The 20,583-nt window shown below is 42.8% G+C and overlaps 1 protein-coding gene across 3 annotated transcripts in view; it reads left to right on the top strand.

Moving 5' to 3' along the window:
* The window catches only part of MPRIP (myosin phosphatase Rho interacting protein), a gene marked incomplete in the record, with an annotated part of 237,778 nt that overhangs the window by 31,798 nt on the left and 185,397 nt on the right, over positions 1 to 20,583 (top strand). For all 3 annotated transcript variants that reach the window (XM_073636314.1, XM_073636315.1, XM_073636316.1), the window contains 1 exon segment: positions 7,663 to 7,740. In XM_073636314.1, coding sequence (XP_073492415.1) covers positions 7,663 to 7,740 — 78 coding nt within the window.

Below are 20,583 nucleotides of genomic sequence, written 5' to 3' on the forward strand. Positions count from 1 at the left end.
GAACGCAGGCCATCTAGTCACCAGAGACTGGTGACATCACTGAAAATGCAGCTCATCTATTTACTAGACACCGGTGACATCACTAAGAATGCAGCTTATTCATTTACTAGTGACGACATTGAGAATGCAGCTCTATCAATCCTTATATATCACAAATTGTTACTGTGACATGTTTATTGTATTCGGTCTCTTTTCTCTAATAAAATACTTGAACCAGAGAATGCAGCTTATCTATATTTACTAGTGACTGGTGACATTACTGAGAATGCAGCCTATCCATTTACTCGGCACCGGTGACATCACTAAGAATGTAACCTATCCATTTACTAGAGACCGGTGCCATCACTAAGAATGCAGCAGCCTATCTATTTACTAGGCATCGGTGACATCCCTAAGAATCTTGCCTATCCATTTACTAGAGACCAATAACATCAATGAAAATGCAGCTTGTATATTTACTATAGACTGGTGACCTCAATAAGAATGCAGTCTATTAATTTACTAGGGACTGGTGACATTACTAATAATGCAGTCTAATCATTTACTAAAGACCAGCGAGATCGTTTAGGATGCAGGCTATCCATTGGCTAGACATCACTGAGAATGTAGCCTATCCATTTGCTAGAGACCAGTGACATCACTGAGAATGTAGCCTATCCATTTGCTAGAGACCAGTGACATCACTGAGAATGTAGCCTATCCATTTGCTAGAGACCAGTGACATCACTGAGAATGCAGCCTATCCATTTGCTAGAGACCAGTGACATCACTGAGAATGCAGCCTATCCATTTGCTTAGAGACCAGTGACATCACTGAGGGTGGAGCCTTGCTGACATCAGTGAGAATCGAGCCTACCCATTTAAGAAACTGATGACATTACTAGTGCAATAAGTGGGTCTTGTCGGTGGATTTTTTTTAATGCTTATAGTGTTTGCCAGTTCCGTATCTTGGATTCTGCATTTTTTTTTTTAAAAACAGAATTACCATGCTTTCTTTAAATTTTTCTTAAACGGTTTTTTAGATCCCCCTGGCCTCTCCTATATACCACAGAAGCCGTGTTGTCAGTGATAGACACACACTGCCTGGAGAGGTTACACTGTAAATGAATACAGGTAAGGGAGGCCACTACAAAGGGAGCCCAAATGCCTTCCAGGGTTCTGCTTATCTAGGCCACATTCTAGAGCCTTGAGAGTGAATTCCTGTCTTGTGCAATGTCAAGTTTTTTTAGTCCATTTCCTTCTCTAATCCTGCTTTCTGTAACCAATCTTGTAAACACAAGCCCCACCACTATGTAATGAGGGGAAGAGTGAAATGCACACTTCAACAGTGGCATTTTGTAATGACAGGCACTTTTCTCCTAGTGTCAGAGCATGTCTGGTCACCGGAAGGGCACATTTTACACCGACATCTTTTTGAATAAGGAAAACTATTCCGGCTCCATGGCTGTTGAGGCATAAAAACATTGAAGGCTGTTAGGTTTTTTTCTTTTCTTTTTATTATGGCTTGTCCTTTTAAGGTTGGCAATTTTTTTTTTAGCCCCTTTGGCATCTCTAAAGGCACGTGTGTCAAACACAAGGCCGCAGGCTGAATCCAGCCCTCCAGGCTATTTCATGTGGCCCTCGCACCTCTCCTGCAGCACCCACCTTGTCCCAGCAGTTGGCAGCAAAGGGGAGGGCAGAACTCCTTCAGATCCTGCACTTCCCTGTGCAGCCACAGAGAGGCTAGTCTTTACAGCCCCCACGTCTCAGCAGTCGATACCAGAGAGGAGGACAAAACTCTTTTTAAAGATCCTACGCCTCTCTGTGCAGTCTCAAGAATCCCTTCTTCTCCGCCTCCCCTGATCTCAGCAGACTCTGGCAGCTGACTCCTGCCCTCCTCTGGTCCTCCTCCAGACCCTGCACTTTCTGCTTCCTAGCTCTGCCCCAAGCTTCTTCCTGGAAGAAGCACATGGACTTCTGATGGTGAGGCGCTTGACATATGATGTAAGGGGGGTGGTGGGGTACTTTGGATAGCTGCTTATAATTATCAGAATAATGCAATTCTATGCCAGTTGAAAAGGAAGGTCGCACACCACCAGTGTAGCTTCCAAGAAATTTATTGGAGACTGCTCAGACAGAACACCATGGCAGAACCATGTTATGTCTGAGCAGTCTCCAATAAAGTTTCTTGTGATACCAGCGGTGTGCAACCCACCTTTTCAGACTAGACCTGCTACAGGAGTGTGAGTGGGTTCCATGCCGGTGTGCACCTGCCCTGCACAGCTTAAGTTATTACTAAATCCACTAATAATAAAATGCAGACACCATTATTTTATATGATAAAGAGTAGATAAATGTGTATAGTCTTAAAGATACAACCGGCCCTTTGACGGCAGCCATAATGCTGATGCGGCCTGCAATGAAATTGAGTTTGATACCCCTGTCTAAAAGGAATTTTGTCATATTTGGCTATTTTGGTGGTTTTGTCTTTTTAAACCTGAGCACTGCATCTTGGGAGGAAGGGGAGAAGGTCCCATATTTCCTCATTCCTAGGAGCACCGGGTCATTCCATAGACTTTGATGGGATAACAGAGAGGAGAAGCCGAACACAAAGGTTCCTAACTGTGTTTAAAAGGAATAGAGAGAACCTCGGGCGTCCTCTAAACTCATTTCTAGACAAACTTTGAGCTCTTTTTTTTTTTTTAACACCATTGAGTTGCAGGCCAAGACCTTTCCATAGTCCACCTCTTTGTTTATGTGAGCTGCAGGGTAGGAGTGTGAGTTCGGAGTTCGGCTAGAGATGAGTTTGGGGAACGCCCAACTCTAAAAGCGAAGCAACTAAAGGATACATCCAAGAGGTATTGGGCCTTCGAAACGGATTTTTGTATGTACAGCTGCGAAGGACACAATCATTCGGAGGGCTCATTGGCTCTCTGATGGAGACAAGGCTACCCTCCGATGGGTACTCTAAAAGTCACTCGAAGCATAAACTAACAGGAGGAGTAAAAGAACAATTAAGCAACACATTTCAAGGGCTAAAATCTCTCCCCCCCCCCCCCCCCCCCATCAGGGCTTAAGATCGAATAAGAACTTAATCTGGACTCAAGAAGGGACTTTGCTATATTAATCTACTTAGGTAAAATCTCCAACAGTTGAACCTGCGATATTGGCAGTGGTAACAGTAACTAGTAATCTGTCATTTCAAACGATGGTGGTACAATAGATTACTGATTACTGCTGCCACTGCCAAAAGTGCAGGTTCTACTGTTGGAGATTTAAACCAAGTAGATTAATATAGCAAAGTCCCTTCTTGAGTCCAGATTAAGTTCTTCTTAGATCTTAAACCCTGAAGAAGGGGGAAGTTTTGGCTGCCAAAATGCCAGGTGGACTCTTTTTAGATCTTTGTCATCAAGTAGCTTCTTCCGATGGTCAGCTAGGAATATGGGAGCTGCCATTGGTCTTGCCAATTGATCTTGGTCATCCAGTAGCTTCTTCTGTTGGTTTGCTAGGAATATTGGAGCTGCCATTGCTGTTTTGTGTTTTTTTTTTTTTTTTCTCAAGTCTCCTGTGATTATTTTTTCTTTTTTTTTTTTTCTTCACTACATGATAAGTCCCTTACCTGGAAAAATCATATGTATTTTCATTGATCATGGTCATCAAGTAGCATCTTCTGTTGGTTGGCTAGGAATATGGGAGCTGCCATTTGCTGTCTTGTGTGCGTGAATATGTATTGTCTCAGAGCTCCTGATAAAGACATGCTTAAGCCAGGAAATTGTCTAGCTCAATAGTGAAGGAAGATAAAGTATAAGGATGACAGCCCTTGAAAATTTGGTTGGCAGTGGCTGCTCCTGCATTGTTATCATGACGGGTTTTCTTTTAAGAGTACCAGTCTCGTACACAGCAGTAGCTGCTACTTTTGGGGCTGACGGACTTTTTCAAATCTGCTTCTGTGTTTTTGACTGCACAGATTGTACAGATCAGAAGCGCTTATGTGTAATTGGGCGACGCACGCAACTGTAAAATGTTTTTGAAGAAATGCTTGCATTAATTAGGTATTTATTTGACTTGGCCGAGTTGGAACTGCTTGGAATCCTTTATGCGGAGTGGCGATAGAACAGGCTAACGGTTATGAATTGCTGCTGCTGTCAAACCACACAGTCCTCTCTGCACAAGCTGCTTTGTAAGATGTTTAACAATGGTCTTTCCAGCAGACTCCGCACCGTGTCAGGACCTGTAGAAGTAAACTGTTTATATTTCGGCCTCCCATCGCAGGGCCCTTATATAGTCATGGCTTGCCGAGCAAAACACTGCGTGACTGATGTATGGGAGAAGCCCCTCGTGCGGATTAATGCTATGCGTATGTGCTTGTACCGCCAAGGGTGACATTATATATAATCACAAAAGTGAGTACACCCCTCACATTTTTGTAAATATTTTATTATATCTTTTCATGTGATAACACTGAAGAAACGACACTTTGCTACGATGTAAAGTAGTGTGTGTATAGCTTGTATAACAGTGTAAATTTGCTGTCCCCTAAAAATAACTCAACACACAGCCATTAATGTCTAAACCGCTGGCAACAAAAGTGAGTACACCCATAAGTGAAAATGTCCAAATTGGGCCCAATTAGCCATTTTCCCTCCCCGGTGTCATGTGACTCAGAGTTACAAGGTCTCAGGTGTGAATGGGGAGCAGGTGTGTTAAATTTGGTGTTATCGCTCTCTCTCTCATACTAGTCAATGGAAGTAGAACATGGCACCTCCATGGCAAAGAACTCTCTGAGGATCTGAAAAAAAGAATTGTTGCTCTACATAAAGATGGCTGAGCTGCAGCATGGTGGCCAAGACCATACAACGGTTTAACAGGACAGGTTCCACTCAGAACAGGCCTCGCCATGGTCGACCAAAGAAGTTGAGTGCATGTGCTTGGTGTCCTATCCAGAGATTGTCTTTGGGAAATAGATTTATGAGTGCTGCCAGCATTGCTGCAGAGGTTGAAGGGGTGGGGGGTCAGCCTGTCAGTGCTCAGACCATACACCGCACACTGCATCAAATTGGTCTGCATGGCTGTCGTCCCAAAAGGAAGCCCCTTCTAAAGATTATGCACAAGAAAGCCTGTAAAAAGTTTGCAGAGGACAAGCAGACTTAGGACATGGATTACTGGAACCATGTCCTCTGGTCTGATGAGACCAAAATAAACTTATTTGGTTCAGATGGTGTCAAGCGTGTGTGGCGGCAACCAGGTGAGGAGTACAAAGACAAGTGTGTCTTGCCTACAGTCTAGCATGGTGGTGGGAGTGTCATGGTCTGGGGCTGTATGAGTGTTGCCGGCACTGGGGATCTACAGTTCATTGAGGGAACCATGAATGCCAACATGTACTGTGACATACTAAAGCAGAGCGTGATCCCTTCCCTTAGAATACTGCCCTGTGGCCCAGTCTCCGAACATAACGACCCCAAACACAACCTCCAAGATGACCACTGCCTTGCTAAAGAAGCTGAGGGTAAAGGTGATGGACTGGCCAAGCATGTCTCCAGACCTAAACCCTATTGAGCATCTGTGGGGCATCCTCAAACGGAAGGTGGAGGAGCGCAAGGTCTCTAACATCCACCAGCTCCGTGATGTCGTCATGGAGGAGTGGAAGAGGACTCCAGTGGCAGCTTGTGAAGCTCTGGTGAACTCCATGCCCAAGAGGGTTAAGGCAGTGCTGGAAAATAATGGTGGCCACACAAAATATTGACACTTTGGGCCCAATTTGGACATTTTCACTTAGGGATGTACTCACTTTTGTTGCCAGCGGTTTAGACATTAATGGCTGTGTTGAGTTATTTTGAGGGGACAGAAAATTTACACTGTTATACAAGCTGTACACTCACTACTTTACATTGTAGCAAAGTGTCATTTCTTCAGTGTTGTCACATGAAAAGATAGAATAAAATATTTACAAAAATGTGAGGGGTGTACTCACTTTTGTGAGATACTGTATATTCTGAGTCAATCACTTAGAAAATATTGAAGCGATGCTCAGCCAGGGGACAAGCATTTTCAAAAGGATGCCAGCATCAGTACGGCTTTCTGTGATTCGTAATTTGCTGCATAACAAATGACAGTGCAGAGTGTGAGCATGGTCATATGCCTCGATATCCTGTATCCTGCCGATCTCCTTGTCTGTGCCCGTTTGACCACCCATAACACCCCATTCAGGGCCCTGAAATCTCTCTGCCCTCCCAGTTCATGTTGGCTCCTGGTCACAGGACTCTGCTGCTGTTTAGGATCACCATGGCAGATCTTCCTATAAAGTGTAAACTGTAACTCCAGGACTTCCCGCTGGCCTTCTTCTGCTTGTCACCAGCTGGCCCCTGTTAAGGTGCTTCTGTCACCTCTGATCCAGCACAGGCACCACCAGCTAAACACTGAGCAGAGCAGGCAGTGCTGTGTATACACAGGTGACATCTGCCAGCTCCCAGGCCCCTTCGGTCTTATGTTATTACTGTTTAACGAGAGAGCTGTCATTTCATGGAACTAATCTGTATCCATTGCTATGATCAAACTGTTAGAGTAATGTGTCAACCACTATACAACAGGCACACATTAAAGTGACTCTGTATTTATTTAATGCTTTATTACAGTTATTCATTTTTTTTATTTTTTTTTATGCAGGCAGTGTAAATACTCAAATTTGACTTGGTATCATCAGCCTCCTTTGATCCATTTAAAGCAGAGCTCAGACTGGTAGGCCTAAGTGCACCAGTGATCTTGTGCTAACAAGGAACTTGCTGATAGGAGGAGAGAGTAGAGTGATGGTGAGATCAGTGCTGCTTCTCCTTTCCCTGCCATAGGTTGGGGGTGGGACAAGACTCAAAAGTTTTGTTTAACTGCATCAGGTCTGCAGCCCCTCCAGACAAGACTTTGCTGTGCAGTTAATGCTGTACTATATAATATAGTGTGTGTATGTATATATAATATACGCTGGCCACTTTATTAGGTACACCTTGCTAGTACTGGGCTGGACATTCTTTTGCCTTCAGAACTGTCTTATGGCCAGGTTCACAGCATGGGGTCCGGTGCATCCCTGTTCACAGATTTTAGGTGCGAATGTTTGCTTGAATCGGAACCGAAGATGCTTCCAAGTACATATCTTGTGAATGAGCTTTGACTATTTAAAGAGGAAATGCAGTCTGCTCACATAATTTGTGATAAAAAAAAATCTTTGCTATTCTGAAGCTTCCCTCCAACCACTCTGCAGATTATTTTATATATACTGTGATTCTGTACTTGCCAAATATGCTGCAGAAATCTCCCTCCACTGTCTGGCTCCAGCCATTTTAACTGTGGGCATCTGAAGCTGCTGCTTGTTGACTCCCTGGATTTAAACAGACACACGCCTCTAGCTCTGCAGCTCTCATTGGCCCTCTTATGACTCATCCACCCTCCCTTCCTGGCAAACTCTCACAAGAGAGAGAGCTTTGCATGATGCCATAAGCCTAGGCTTTTTACCAGACAAGACGTGGGCTGTATAAGATCTTTACTGGCAAAAAAAAAAAATGTTTTACTATCCAAGGGCAGAAGATTTAATAGATGGAAAGATGAAAAAATGACTGAAATTCTGCTTTACATACACATTTATTGCATTTGTTTTATTGTGTATTAGACCTCACTATTCTGTTTCTTATGTTGCAGGCCAAGCCCATTTATGGAGGATGGCTGCTCCTGGCTCCTGAAGGCACAGACTTCGACAATCCTATGCACCGATCAAGAGTAAGAACTCCCCTACATTATTCATTTGTGTATACCGATATTTATTATACGTGTATTTCTTTAGTAAGCTTTGCAAGCTGGCTACTCTGGCAAAAAATTAGTGGCTTTTTTTTTTTTTTTATTTATCCAGGTCTTTAACCCCTTCACACCTGAAACAAATATTAATGCCCGAGCACAATTTTGCAACTTTGACATGTGTTAGTAAAACCGTACTTCTCATCACAACTACTTTGTGCGTCCTGGTGGATTATACCACGTATTTTTTTTTTCAGGACAAATTGGGCTTTCATTTGTTGATAAATTGTAATGGATATATCCAGTTTGGTGTGTGTTTTTCTTTGATAAAAAAAAACAAAAAAAACACTGTCCCAACCTTCATAACCTTCCACCAAAGAACAACCCAAAATAAATGCTCCTGACTATCGCAGTGATACCACATATACCGTATATAGTCGAGTATAAGCCGAGTTTTTCAGCACTTTTTTTTGTGCTGAAAATGCCCCCTCTCGGCTTATACTCGAGTCAAGCACTTTTCTGCAGCAGAGTATGACATTTTCCGAACCAACTTTGGGGCCCCGTATCTTAGGGCCACTTGGTGCTAGGAACCCCAGCTTTGGATATGTTGCACACCAAATTTGGGGTTCCTAGCACTAAGTGGCCCCGAGATACGGGGCCCCAAAGTCGGGGAACTGTGTCCATCTGCAGCAATGTCATTTCGGGACCCTTTGGGTCCAGAGACCCCAAATTTTGATTGCAGCTAGGGGGCATCTAGGAACCCTTAACTACCGAGTTTGAAGTTCGGGGGACCTATGGCTGCAAATGGGCACAGTGAGGCTGCAAATGGGCATTGTTGATCCTCTTTTCCACTTACAGTAGCTGTGCATTTCTCACCCTAGGCTTATATTCGAGCCATTAAGTTTTCCCAGTATTTTGTGGTAAAATTAGGTGCCTTGGCTTATATTGGGGCCGGCTCATACTTGAGTATATACGGTATGTTAGTTGTTGTTTGTACCTGTAATACAGCTCAGAAACAATAGTGCTTTTTTTGTTTTTTTCCTACCTAAAACACACTGACAATGACTAACACTAATTGATACTAATTAAAAAAGAAAAAAAAAAAACCTGCCCAAATTATACTGACCCTGACTTTTTGACCCTTACTTGACCCAAATACTAACCCTGGCACTGACCTAGATCAAACCTTGATCTAGGTATTTCTTTCTTTATGTATTTAGAGAGAGAGAAACACAGGGGTGGACTTTACAGTAACAAATCACTGTGGTAGCCAATCAGAGGCTACCACAGCGATCGGGTGACCTGGGAGTTCCGGGTACATTGTTAGTACGGGACCCAGGGCCCTCAGTGAGACCCCAGTCTCTGTGCTGGGAGCACGCTGTGCGCTCCCAGCACAAAGAAAGATATGCATATATGCAGCCCCACGTCAAAAAGCCCAGTCCAGGGAGGCCACATTTGTGTTCTGTCAGTGTGAAGGGGTTAAAGCTAAAGTTTATTCTACTTGTATTTTAACTTCCCCGGTCCCCCCCCCCCATTTACCATGCTAATCACATTTAAAGAAAAGGCCTTTCTGTTTTTATTACATACCTTATTTTGTCATGGGGTCTGTGCGCTTCTCTATGCAATACAGGCAGATTATGAGTAGTGGGAAGGTCCTGCACATAGCTTCCTGTAAACATCACCGCTCCCTGCCTCAGTGCTCCTCACTTGAGCCCTCACCCCTGATGCAAGTAGTGAGCTGGTTCTTGAGAGTTGGTCTGCAAATGTCATCGCAATTGGGGGATGGTGATTGGTGGATGTCAGTCTGGAGGAGTGGTTGAGTATTCGCATACAGACCGCCCTAGAGCTATAGATGATGCTGCATGGCCCCCAGCCAGGAAACGAGGCGGGCTCCATCTGACTTGCAGCTTCTAATGCACATTGTGAGAAGCTCTGTGTGCAGTGAAATCGGACTAAGCTATTTCAGTCCAGGAGAGGAGCCGGTACAACTGTGCAAGACTGAAAGGAAGGCAGGAGGTCAGCTTTATGGTTAGGGGACACAAAATAAAGTGGTTGTAAATCTCACACATGAAATGTGAACAAAGCATATCCCTCTATAGCAGGGATATGCAATTAGCGGACCTCCAACTGTTGCAAAACTACAAGTCCCATCATGCCTCTGCCTCTGGGTGTCATGCTTGTGGTTGTGAGAGTCTTGCTATGCCTCATGGGAATTGTAGTTCTGCAACAGCTGGAGGTCCGCTAATTGCATATCCCTGCTCTATAGTGTGTACTTGTCTCTATCAGAGTACCAAGTGCATTTCTGTCTGCTGCTTCCTTCCTCTGCTATTAGCATGAATCACGCCTGACAAGTTTTCCTGACACCAAGAGAAAAATGGTGACAGGGGAGGGGCCTCCAGCTGATTTGACAGCCTCAGCTGTGTGAAGGAGGGTGTGTCCCTTCCCTCCAATCAGCTCTCAGAGCTCTCCTCACTGATGCATCTTCAGCTCTCCACCCCCTGCCTTTCAGAGCTGATAGATAATGTGTAAATTCTGCACTTTGAATGGATGTAGAGGTCAGACAGCTGTAGATAAACAGGTACAAGTTGTGTGGGAGGATTTGTGTATCATCAGAGGCCAGTCATTTCACTGGGTGTATGTGAGGCTTTACAACCACTTTAAATATTGCAGCAAAAATCCTGGATCAAAAATGACGGGTTTCCACCTCACTTAATCAAAAATGTTGATGTAGGTCTTTTGTCATGACATTTCAAGAGTAGTGTTGAGCTGGGACAGTGTAAGCTTCTTTTATTTACACGAGCGCCATATGTTAGCTGACTTGTTCAGACCGTGTTTTAGAGTATTCGTCTTGAAAGCCATGGTTGCTTTCCATGCTGCTCTTGATTGATATTGTGCAGAACAGGAAGTCCTACTATAAACCAGGACCTTTTAGGGCAGAGTTTGTTTGCACTCTGCTTGTTAGGATCTTGCACAAAATACAAGCCATTGGTTTCCGGTCACAATGGATACTCAAGAGCAGCCCATCACTTCAGTATGATCTGGTTATGTAGCAGAACACAGACCCTGGTGGTTCACAAAAAAAAACAGAGCAATGGGCAACCAGTTACCAGAGATCTTGTGTAACCACACGTGATCATGGTGACCTCAACAAGATCTCTGCTTCCTGGTTGCTCATTGCTCTGCTTTCTTGTGAATATTGCTTTGAGCCACCGATTTTGATATTGTTTGCAATTACCAGAAATTGCATTATATGATGACATGACGTTGCATGATGACGTAACCTGTTGCGTTCCTATTTTTTTTTATTTTATTTTTTTTTATCTAACGTGCATTCCTAAAATGACCAGCATGCCTAAAAGGCAACTTGTGATAAGCACTGCTTATGTAGCTGAAAGAATGTGTGCTAAAAAAAGCCAAGGGAAAAAACTTGGCACTGGGTAAAATAGTAAAGGCAAAACTTTATTTTATAGGTAGTGAAAGCGAGGGAAAATCCAACATTTTTAATTGTCGCCTGAAATGGAATAAAGGGGACATCTGTTTGGGGCTCTTGCTCCTGGGACAGCTGTCTTAGAGGGAGTTCTCTTCACTTTATGGAGGCTCCTTTTGCTTCCTGATGTGTCTACACAACTGGAAGTAAAAGTGTCCCCAAGTGGACATAAATGGTCAAATAATATTTCCTGACAGGGGTTCTACCCATTTTTCCTACTCTTGCCTAAAATGAAAAAAAAAAAAAGTTTGTCCTTTATTTACTTTAACAGCCTGAAGGTCTTTTTTTACCCCCTTCATGACCAGACCATTTTTTGCTCTTCAGCACTACACTACTTTAACTGGCAATTATTCGGTCATGCAACACTACAGAAATTAATAAAAAAATAGAGCTTTCTTTTGGGGGTATTGGATCACCCTTGGGGTTTTTTTTTTTTATTATATAAATGAGAAAATTACCAAAAATTTTGAAAAAGAAATATATTTCTACTTTCTGTTATAAAACATATCCAACAACAAAATAAAAAAACTCTAATTTATTCATAAATTAAGGCCAAAATGTGTTGTGTACATGTCTTTGGTTAAAAAAAAAAAATCCCCATAAGTGCATGTTGTGAAGCACAAATGGCGTCTACAAAACTATATATATATATATATATATATATAGATACTGAAACGTACCCAGCTATAGACGCTATACTGCAATAGCGGTGCTCAGTGACTTATAGCGTGTATGTGATAAGGTAATGGGCAATCTGGTGCTAACAGACATTGGCTGGGAGGGTTACTAACTGACAATGACCCCGCTAGTGACACTAATACAGTACAAAAAAAAAAAAAAAAATTCCAAGCTCAACTTACCGATAAGTCTGCAACCAACTGAATGATCCTGTCTAACAGTATGCATTAAAAATAGAGGTTTAGTCTGCACACTAATACAGTGATCAGTGCTAATACTGTACAGTGTCACTGTACTAATGACACTGGCTAGAAAGGGGTTAACATCTAGGGGAAATCAAGGGGTTAACTGTGTGCCTAGCAATGTGTAATGTGTGCTGCTTTTACCTAATCTGGCTGTTTTTTTGTTTTTTTTTCTCCCTGCTTTTCAGGGAGAAGAAACAGCCAGATCGCTGTTTACTGTATTCAGAGTCCTGTGTTTTTTTTAAAACTCAGAACTCTGTGTGTAATTGGACACAGCTGATCAGAAGGTTTCCACCAAAATCATTGGCTGCCAAACTCGTGGCATGTCCAGTCACAGCATGGGCCAAACCCAGAAGAAGTCCAGCGATGTACATGTACTTTTCCGTGCCAGCACCTGCCGCTCGCTCGCAGTATATTTACTATGAGCTGTCAGCAGGTGGTAAAATAGATATGTAATGAATTTAGATCAGGGCACTGTTTTCATCTAACCTAGCCACATGACCAAAGCCCAGTGACATTTCAGAAAAGAAGCGTTTACAGGATCACCTTTCCTATAAAAGGAACGCTTGAAACTATTTAAATAAGTAAAATGGCAAAAAAAAAAAAAAAAATTAAATATGGATTGATTGGGGAATCATTTGGCGCCATCTCACATTATTATTAGTATTATTATGTATTTTATGATTATTAAATCATTATATATATATATATATATATATATATATATATATATATATATATATATATATATATATATATATATAAATATATATATAAATTTTTTTTTTTTGCTGTCTATGTACCATTGGGTAGGTTTCTCTACAGAGAAAAGCGAAGGGATCTGGAAGCCACACACCAGTCTGATAAGTGCCTTTATTAGTGAAAAAGTTGGATCATGGAGGTATACAAAAACACCACAGCAGAAGTGTACAGGGATCAGCTGACGCATTTCGCACTCTGTGAGTGCGAAATGCGTCAGTGATCCCTGTACACTTCTGCTGTGGTGTTTTTGTATACCTCCATGATCCAACTTTTTTTACTAATAAAGGCACTTATCATCAGACCGGTGTGCGGCTTCCAGATCCCTTCGCTTTTCTCTGCCTTACCTCGCATTAGCCAGCACCTGGGACTCTCCTCTTGAAGAATGTTGCTAGCCTTTCTTTTCCACTGATTGGAGCCTACCTGAGCGGTGGAACCTTCTCTGCCTAGCTTGCATTACTAGGTTTCTCTACACTTCCTGTCCCTGAGGCACAGTGGAAAACCTTTCTACAGTTAGGGGAAGATACCTCATGTACAGCTGTTACTGAAACAAGAATATCTATTGGATAATTTTTTACTCTTTTCCTGTTCTGGTGACAACTGTAAAATTTTGACCTTTCTATCACTTTGTGCTCTAGTGTTAGCCAGGACAGACAGAGGACACCTCCCTCATGTTATGGAGATGAGGAGAGGGGGGAAGATGTCCTCTGTTCTGAAGTCCACAGAGAGACCTGTTAACTTCCTGTGTGCTCTGGATTGTTATCAGCTTACTGGATGTCCGGCAGGATCATCAGGTATGTTTTGGCACTTATAGGACAGATATAACCATTCACTTTCAATGGTATATTTAACAGACAAAAATGGACCAAGAAAAAAGCGAGGTTCATCGTTTGGGTTCACATATTTAATATTACCATTGGGCAAGCTCTTTTGTCCTTGACATGACATGTGTTTTTGGTTTAATGGCCCTTTAAATCCTGTCTGCCCGTCCGCTCCCCTTTATGGATTTATTTTGTGAATGGAGTGTGAGAATGTTTATTTGCCGACATCTGCTACCAATTGTGCAAGGGTTAATGCATGCCCCCATTCCCCCTCCCGTCCAACCCCTCCAGTTCACAGTCCTCATGAGCATTTCCCATCGGAGCCGCTGGTTAGACAAATATCCCATCTCATTTAGACCTTGTGTTTTTCCTGTCTCTGATCTCATCGTTTAATAACAGATTAAATATAGAAAGCCTAACCAGTATATAACTCGCTACATCAGGGACTGGGCTGCAATGGATGAGAATAGAAGCCAACCCTGCTTAACTCTGACCTAGACCCATAGCTTCCTCCTAAAAATGATGGCACTCGTCTGTTTGGCTTTGCTTTGGCAGCTGGCGGGTTAAACTGCGCGTTCTTAGTTTATCTCTAACCTAATCTTCCAGGCCGATGTGTGAAGATTGTGTCATTCCTTTAAATAGAATAGGACAGAATTAGGCGTCTTGTGGGCTGTCGTCAGATCTGTTTGTAACAGAGCAGGTACATTTTCCTTTATAAGGAACTGGATTATTTAAACTCGGTCTGAGGGACTTTTTAATACATACTTTTTTACCATGTAAAGGTGATTTGCTTAATCTAATCTCATCAACGTTTGTTAGAGTTTTAACAGCCTTGTTTCTATGTATCTCCCTTAAAATGGCTGTAAACCCTTACATATACCCAGTGAAGTGAACCTCATTAGATGATATGCAGGGATGAAACAAATCTCCCTACATAAGTTTTACATGCATATCTGCTATCTTCAGCTTTATATATTCTTTAGAAAGTTCAGATTGTGTTCGATTTTTCTCTTCCTGGTCAGCACTGCAGTGAAGCCTGGGCATGCAGCCAAGGCAGCTGATTGTAGGAAAGGCACACACCCTCTCTCCTTATAGGTAGAGACTTTCAGATCTGCTAATCTATTTATAGCATCCTCCCCAACACAAAATTCAGGCTGCTTTTATCTCAGTTGACCGAGAACTTGTCAGAAGTTATCAGGCTGATAACAGAAGAATGGGGCAGGAGACCGCTATGGGACATAGTGCTTTGAAGACAGATAAGAAAACACTGCAGATATATGTGCCCAGCTCAAATTTCATGAATCGGGGTTACATCCACTTTAAATATACGCCATGGCACCAAACGGTGGTGGACACCTGACCCTCACACCTATATGAGCTTGTTGGATATTCCATTGTAAAACCCTGACTTTTACAATGGCTTTGGGCAAGATTTTGGCATACGCTAGTGGTAATTTGTGCTTATTCAGCCTTATACAGCTTAAAACAGTAATTGTGAAGTCAGGTTAGACGAGGAGGCCTAGCTACAATCTGAATTCCAAGTCATCCCAAAGTCGTTCAGTAGGGTTGAGGTCAGGTTTCTGTGCAGACCACTTGAGTTTCTCCACACCAAAGTCTTCAAACCTTGTCTTGATGAAGCTGGCTTTGTACAGTAATGCTGGAACAGGAAAGGACCTAAACCAATGTTTGGACAAGCACAATTGTCTAAAATGGCAATTGTTTGTTTTCCATTACCAAATGCTGGTGGACACCTGACCCTCACACTTATATGAGCTTGTTGGGCATCCCATTGTAAAACCCTGGCTCTTCTGCAATGGCTTTGAGCAAAATTTTGGAGTGTGGGTATTTACGCTTATTCAGCCAAGACAGCAATTTTAAAGTCAGATTGGACGAGAAGACCTGGCTAACGATTGGTATTCCAGGTCACCCCAAAAGTGTTCACTAGGGTTGAGGGTAGGGCTCTGTGCAGACCACTTTAGCTCCTCCACACCCTACTTTTCAAACTATGTCTTTGTGGAGCTGGTTTTGTGCACAGAGGAGTAAAGTCATGCTGGAGCAGAAAAGGACCTTTTCCAATCTGTTATCACATGGTTGGAAAAGCACAACTGTCTAAAATGACAATTGTCGTTTCAATTAATCCCAAAGGTGTTCATTAGGGTTGAGGTCAGGGCTCTGTGTAGACCACTTGAGATCCTACACACTAAACTCTTCAAACCCTGTTTTTATGAAGCTGGCTTTGTCCACAGGGGCAAAGTCAAGCTAGGACAGAAAATAACCTTCACCAATCTGTTATCACAAGGTTGGAAGAGCACAATTGTCTAAAATGTCTTGGTATGCTGTAGCATTAACAGTACTCTTCACTGGAAACACCTAAAATGAGTCAATTGGTGGTATGCCCACATACTTGGATAGCTTCTGGCTGCTTCTTGAAAGCTTTGATGATGTCACTGGGCCTTCATCTTGAATCCTGGGAAAGTGGAGGATCCCATATCTCACACATGCTCCAGCTTTGTGTAGTAGCACATCTTTGTGGGATTTGTGATCATTGGCTTTTCTAGGATCCTACAAGAGATCGCAGTAATGTTATCCCAGGTTTTTTATTTTGTTGCTTTCACTGAGAGGGTGATTTCTCCAGAAGAGCAGATGTCACATTTTATTTTACAAAAGTTGTATTTTTTTTTATAAAGGTATACAGAAGATTATGTGGTACAGTGTCACTCTAGAGATTACATAACGAAAGTACATTGTAATTGCGACGTTGAATGGCCCTAGGAGAGAATCAGATGTCACAATGAAGACGTCAACCTCTTAGTTACGGGAAAGTGAAAATATAGGAGGACAATGTGCAGAGAGAGGAGAGGATTGTGATGTCTGAAAATTTAGGAAGAATGGAAAGGAAAATGGGGAAGGATTTTGGTCCACTCAGACGTTATTTTGTTGTAGACTGAATTTTCATGTGACGTGCGCTTTCATTTTTTTTTTTTTTGTCCACCTAACCCTCCAGAGGCTGACAGATTATGCAGGAAGATGGTTGGACATTTGTTTTTCTTCCTCGTTTCCTTTCCGTAAGTTCAGCAAGGCTGTTGGAGCACCTGTGACAATTTTACAATGATTGGACGCCAGAATAGACTCGCTGGATGTTTCCTGCAACCAATGCCGCTCATTGTTTTCTCTACTTTTGTAATCCTGATCTGCAAAACGAATCTACAGTATGAGCTGCAATTCTTAACTGAGGATATAACAAAGACCCTTTCTCGTTATTTTGGGTTGTTACACTGCCCAACTCTGCAATGCATTATAAAGGGTGTGTAGATCCTTCTGGATTGGCTTGCCTTCCTAACAGATTATAGGCCAAGCTGTGTTTTGATCTAGTTAGAGAGAGAGGGTTGTGCTGTTTCATCATTTGACCAGGTGATCCCCCCCCCCCCCACTCTGCTTCCTTTTGCTCCCATCCTTTTTCTTTCTCCTCCTTTTTCTTTCTCCTCCATGGAAGAAACTTGAAGCTCAAGTTTATTGAAGCAGAATCTGCCTTTTGGATAATGCTGCCTTAAATGGGCATCGAAAGAACAGCCAGCGAGATGTGCACAGAGTTTGTGCTTCGTCCTGGGTGGTGACACTCGTAAACCCTGACGTTGTCTAATGCTTTGTGCCAGTAAGTTCTGCCAGCAGCCGTATACATAGCAGATGGCTAAAGTAGATTTTGTAGATCAAATTCCCAACTTTAAATGAATGAACAAGGGTACACAGTTGGCCTTAAGGAATCACAATATGATGCTGGGGGTCATTCACGATCGCAAAGGGGGCGAAATCGGACATTTTACTTTTGCCGCCATCAGTTCCTGTGGGTAACACCACCCTGCCTTATCTAGATCGATGTCTTGAGCCTCTTCGTGATGGCTGACCTCTGCTCGTGACCTGCGCAATCCGACATTTCCTACTTCTTGACACCCAGCAATATGCGGGTGATGTATGGGGCTTTTTTTTTTTTTTCTCCCGAAGGGGGGGGCACTGATTTGTTACTAACCTACAGGAGAAATTGTTTGTATGCTCTGCTGATCTGTTCTGCCTCAAGACAAAAGTAAATGGAGACGTGGAAACTGGAGCCATCTCTGCAAGGCCTGGGTTTTCTCTGCACAATATTGTTGCCCATGTGACTGTTGGATGCCTTAGGGAAAACGTTGGTTTTGTTGGTGCAGCGTGTACTGTTACTCTACTCACTTTCAAACTGAACTCCAGGCAGATATACAAAAAAGCCCTTTTAATCTATTTTTTTAATTTTTTGTGGGGGTGGGATTAAATGCATTTTATAAATGTAGGTGATTACTAACTGATCTTGATTTATATGGTCACATTTGGTGTGTTAGAGCTGTAGTCTACTCCACTTTTATTTTGCTATCCCTGGTTCCTCAATACCCCTCTCATCAGCATGCTTATGAAATCTATTAAAGCAGAACTCCCTGAATGTTAGTTTTTTTTTCCCCCCATGAGGTGGGGATTGCACAGCCCACAATTCATGGGTTAACTGCTCATTTTGTCTAGGGGTGAACATAGAGCTTATTCTTACCCAATCCTTCGATCCTCCAGAAAATGGCACTCCCCTACGCCCAGCAGTGGACTGTTCCTGCCGTTCTCTCATCCAGAGCCAGTCTAGGGGCGTGATGTCAGGAACAGTTCACCACACAAGACCGCAGTGGGGCAAGAGCACCAGGATCCGGTCTTGCGCTGGGACGATTGGTGGATTAGTTGAGTACACTATATTACCAAAAGTATTGGGGTGCCTGCTTTTACACGAACATCAACTTTAATGGCATCCCAGTCTTAGTCCGTAGGGTTCAACAGGGTGGCACAGTGGTGTAGTGGGTAGCACTCTCCCCTAGCAGTAAGAAGGGTTGCTGGTTCGAATCCCAACCACGACACTACCTGCCTAGAGTTTGCATGTTCTCCCTGTGTCTGTGTGGGTTTCCTCCGGGTACTTCGGTTTCCTCCCACACTCCAAAGACATGCTGGTAGGTTAATTGGATCCTTTCTAAATTGTCCCTAGTATGTATGAATGTGTGTTAGGGACATTAGATTGTAAGCTCCTTGAGGGTAGAGACTGATGTGAGTGTACAATGTATATGTAAAGCGCTGCGTAAATTGACAGCGCATATATGAATAACTGAAATAATAATAATAATGCCCACCCTTTGCAGCTATAACAGCTTCAACTCTTCTGGGAAGGCTGTCCACAAGATGGAGCAGCACGATTAATCATTTAAAGAATCAAAATCGCGATTCTACTCCCCTCCCGATCTTAAAACAGCGTTTCCCCGATTCTATGTCGCAAGTGCAGAGTTCTCTGCTCACTTCTGACAGCTGACAAAAAATAAAAAAAATACAGGCAGCTTGCCAAGTTTATGTCAACATTGGAGATAAGGAGAAACATTGTAACAATTCAATCTTAGTTCAAAGGAACAAACTTCCCTCTGTAAATGAGGCCAGTTTAAAGACTAAACTTTTTTCTGACACTTGTTGCTTACAAGTTAAAATCAGTATTTTTTGATAGAAAATTACTTGGAACCCCCAAACATTATATATATTTTAGCAGAGACCCTAGAGAATAAAATGGCTGTTGCAATATTTTATGTCACACTGTATTTGCGCAGCAGTCTTTCAAATGCAATTTTTTTGGGCAAATATACAATTTAATGAATAAAAAAACAAACAAACAAAAAAAACAGTAAAGTTGGCCCATTTTTTTTTTTTTTTTTTTTTTGCGCAATGTGAAAGATGTTATGCCACGAGAATCGTGATCTTTATTCTAAGCAAAATAAATCGTGATTCTCATTTTAGCCAGAATTGGCTCTAGCCAGTGCATCCAATTAACCAGTGCAGCTCTACCACAAGGTTTAGGAGGGTGTCTATGGGAATGTTTGACCATTCCTCCAGAAGTGATGTCTTTATGGACCTTGCATTGTGCACTGGTCCAAATCATTTGATGGAGGAGGATTATGGTGTGAGTTTTTTTTTTTTTTCTTTCTTTCAGGGGTTGGGTTTGGCCCCTGATTTCCACTGAAGGAGGGAACTCTTAAGGCGTCGGCATACCAAGACATTTTGGACAATTTCATGCTCCCAACTTTGTGGGAACAGTTTGGGGATGGCCACTTCCTGTTCCAACATGACTGCGCACCAGTGCACAAAGCAAAGTCCATAAAGACACGGATGAGCGAGTTTGGGGAGGAGGGACTTGACTGGCCTGCACAGAGTCCTGACCTCAACCTGACAGAACACCTTTGGGATGAATTAGAGCGGAGACTGCGAGCCAGGCGTTCTCATGCAACATCAGTGCCTGACCTCACAAATGCGCTTCAGGAAGAATGGTCAAACATTCCCATAGACACACTCCTAAACCTTGCGGACGGCCTTCCCAGAAGAGTTGAAGTTGTTATAGCTGCAAAGGGTGGGCCAATTCAATATTGAACCCTACGGACTAAGACTGGGATGCCATTAAAGCTCGTGTGCGTGTAAAGGCAGGCGTCCCAATACTTTTGGTATTAGTCTATATACAGTCCGCTGGACAAAAACAAACAGTTAACCCATGCAGTGCGGACAAGGCCCCTGCTGCTACTTTAAATAAAATGTTTCCATTTTCATTACACAGTATACCTAATGTTGGACCCAGTGACATCATCACTGGGTCTCTATGCAATGCAGACAGATCATGGCTGGGGAGAGGGGCTGGCGGTGTGCTATGCATAGCTTTCTGGAAATGGGAAGCTGTGGTAATGACCACCTGTGATGTTGAAAGAACTAAAATCCAATGCATGAAAAAGGAGGGGGTAGGAAAGGGGGGTGGGCCAGG

Source organism: Aquarana catesbeiana, linkage group LG06 (assembly GCF_042186555.1).
Source record: "Aquarana catesbeiana isolate 2022-GZ linkage group LG06, ASM4218655v1, whole genome shotgun sequence".
NCBI lineage: Eukaryota > Metazoa > Chordata > Amphibia > Anura > Ranidae > Aquarana > Aquarana catesbeiana.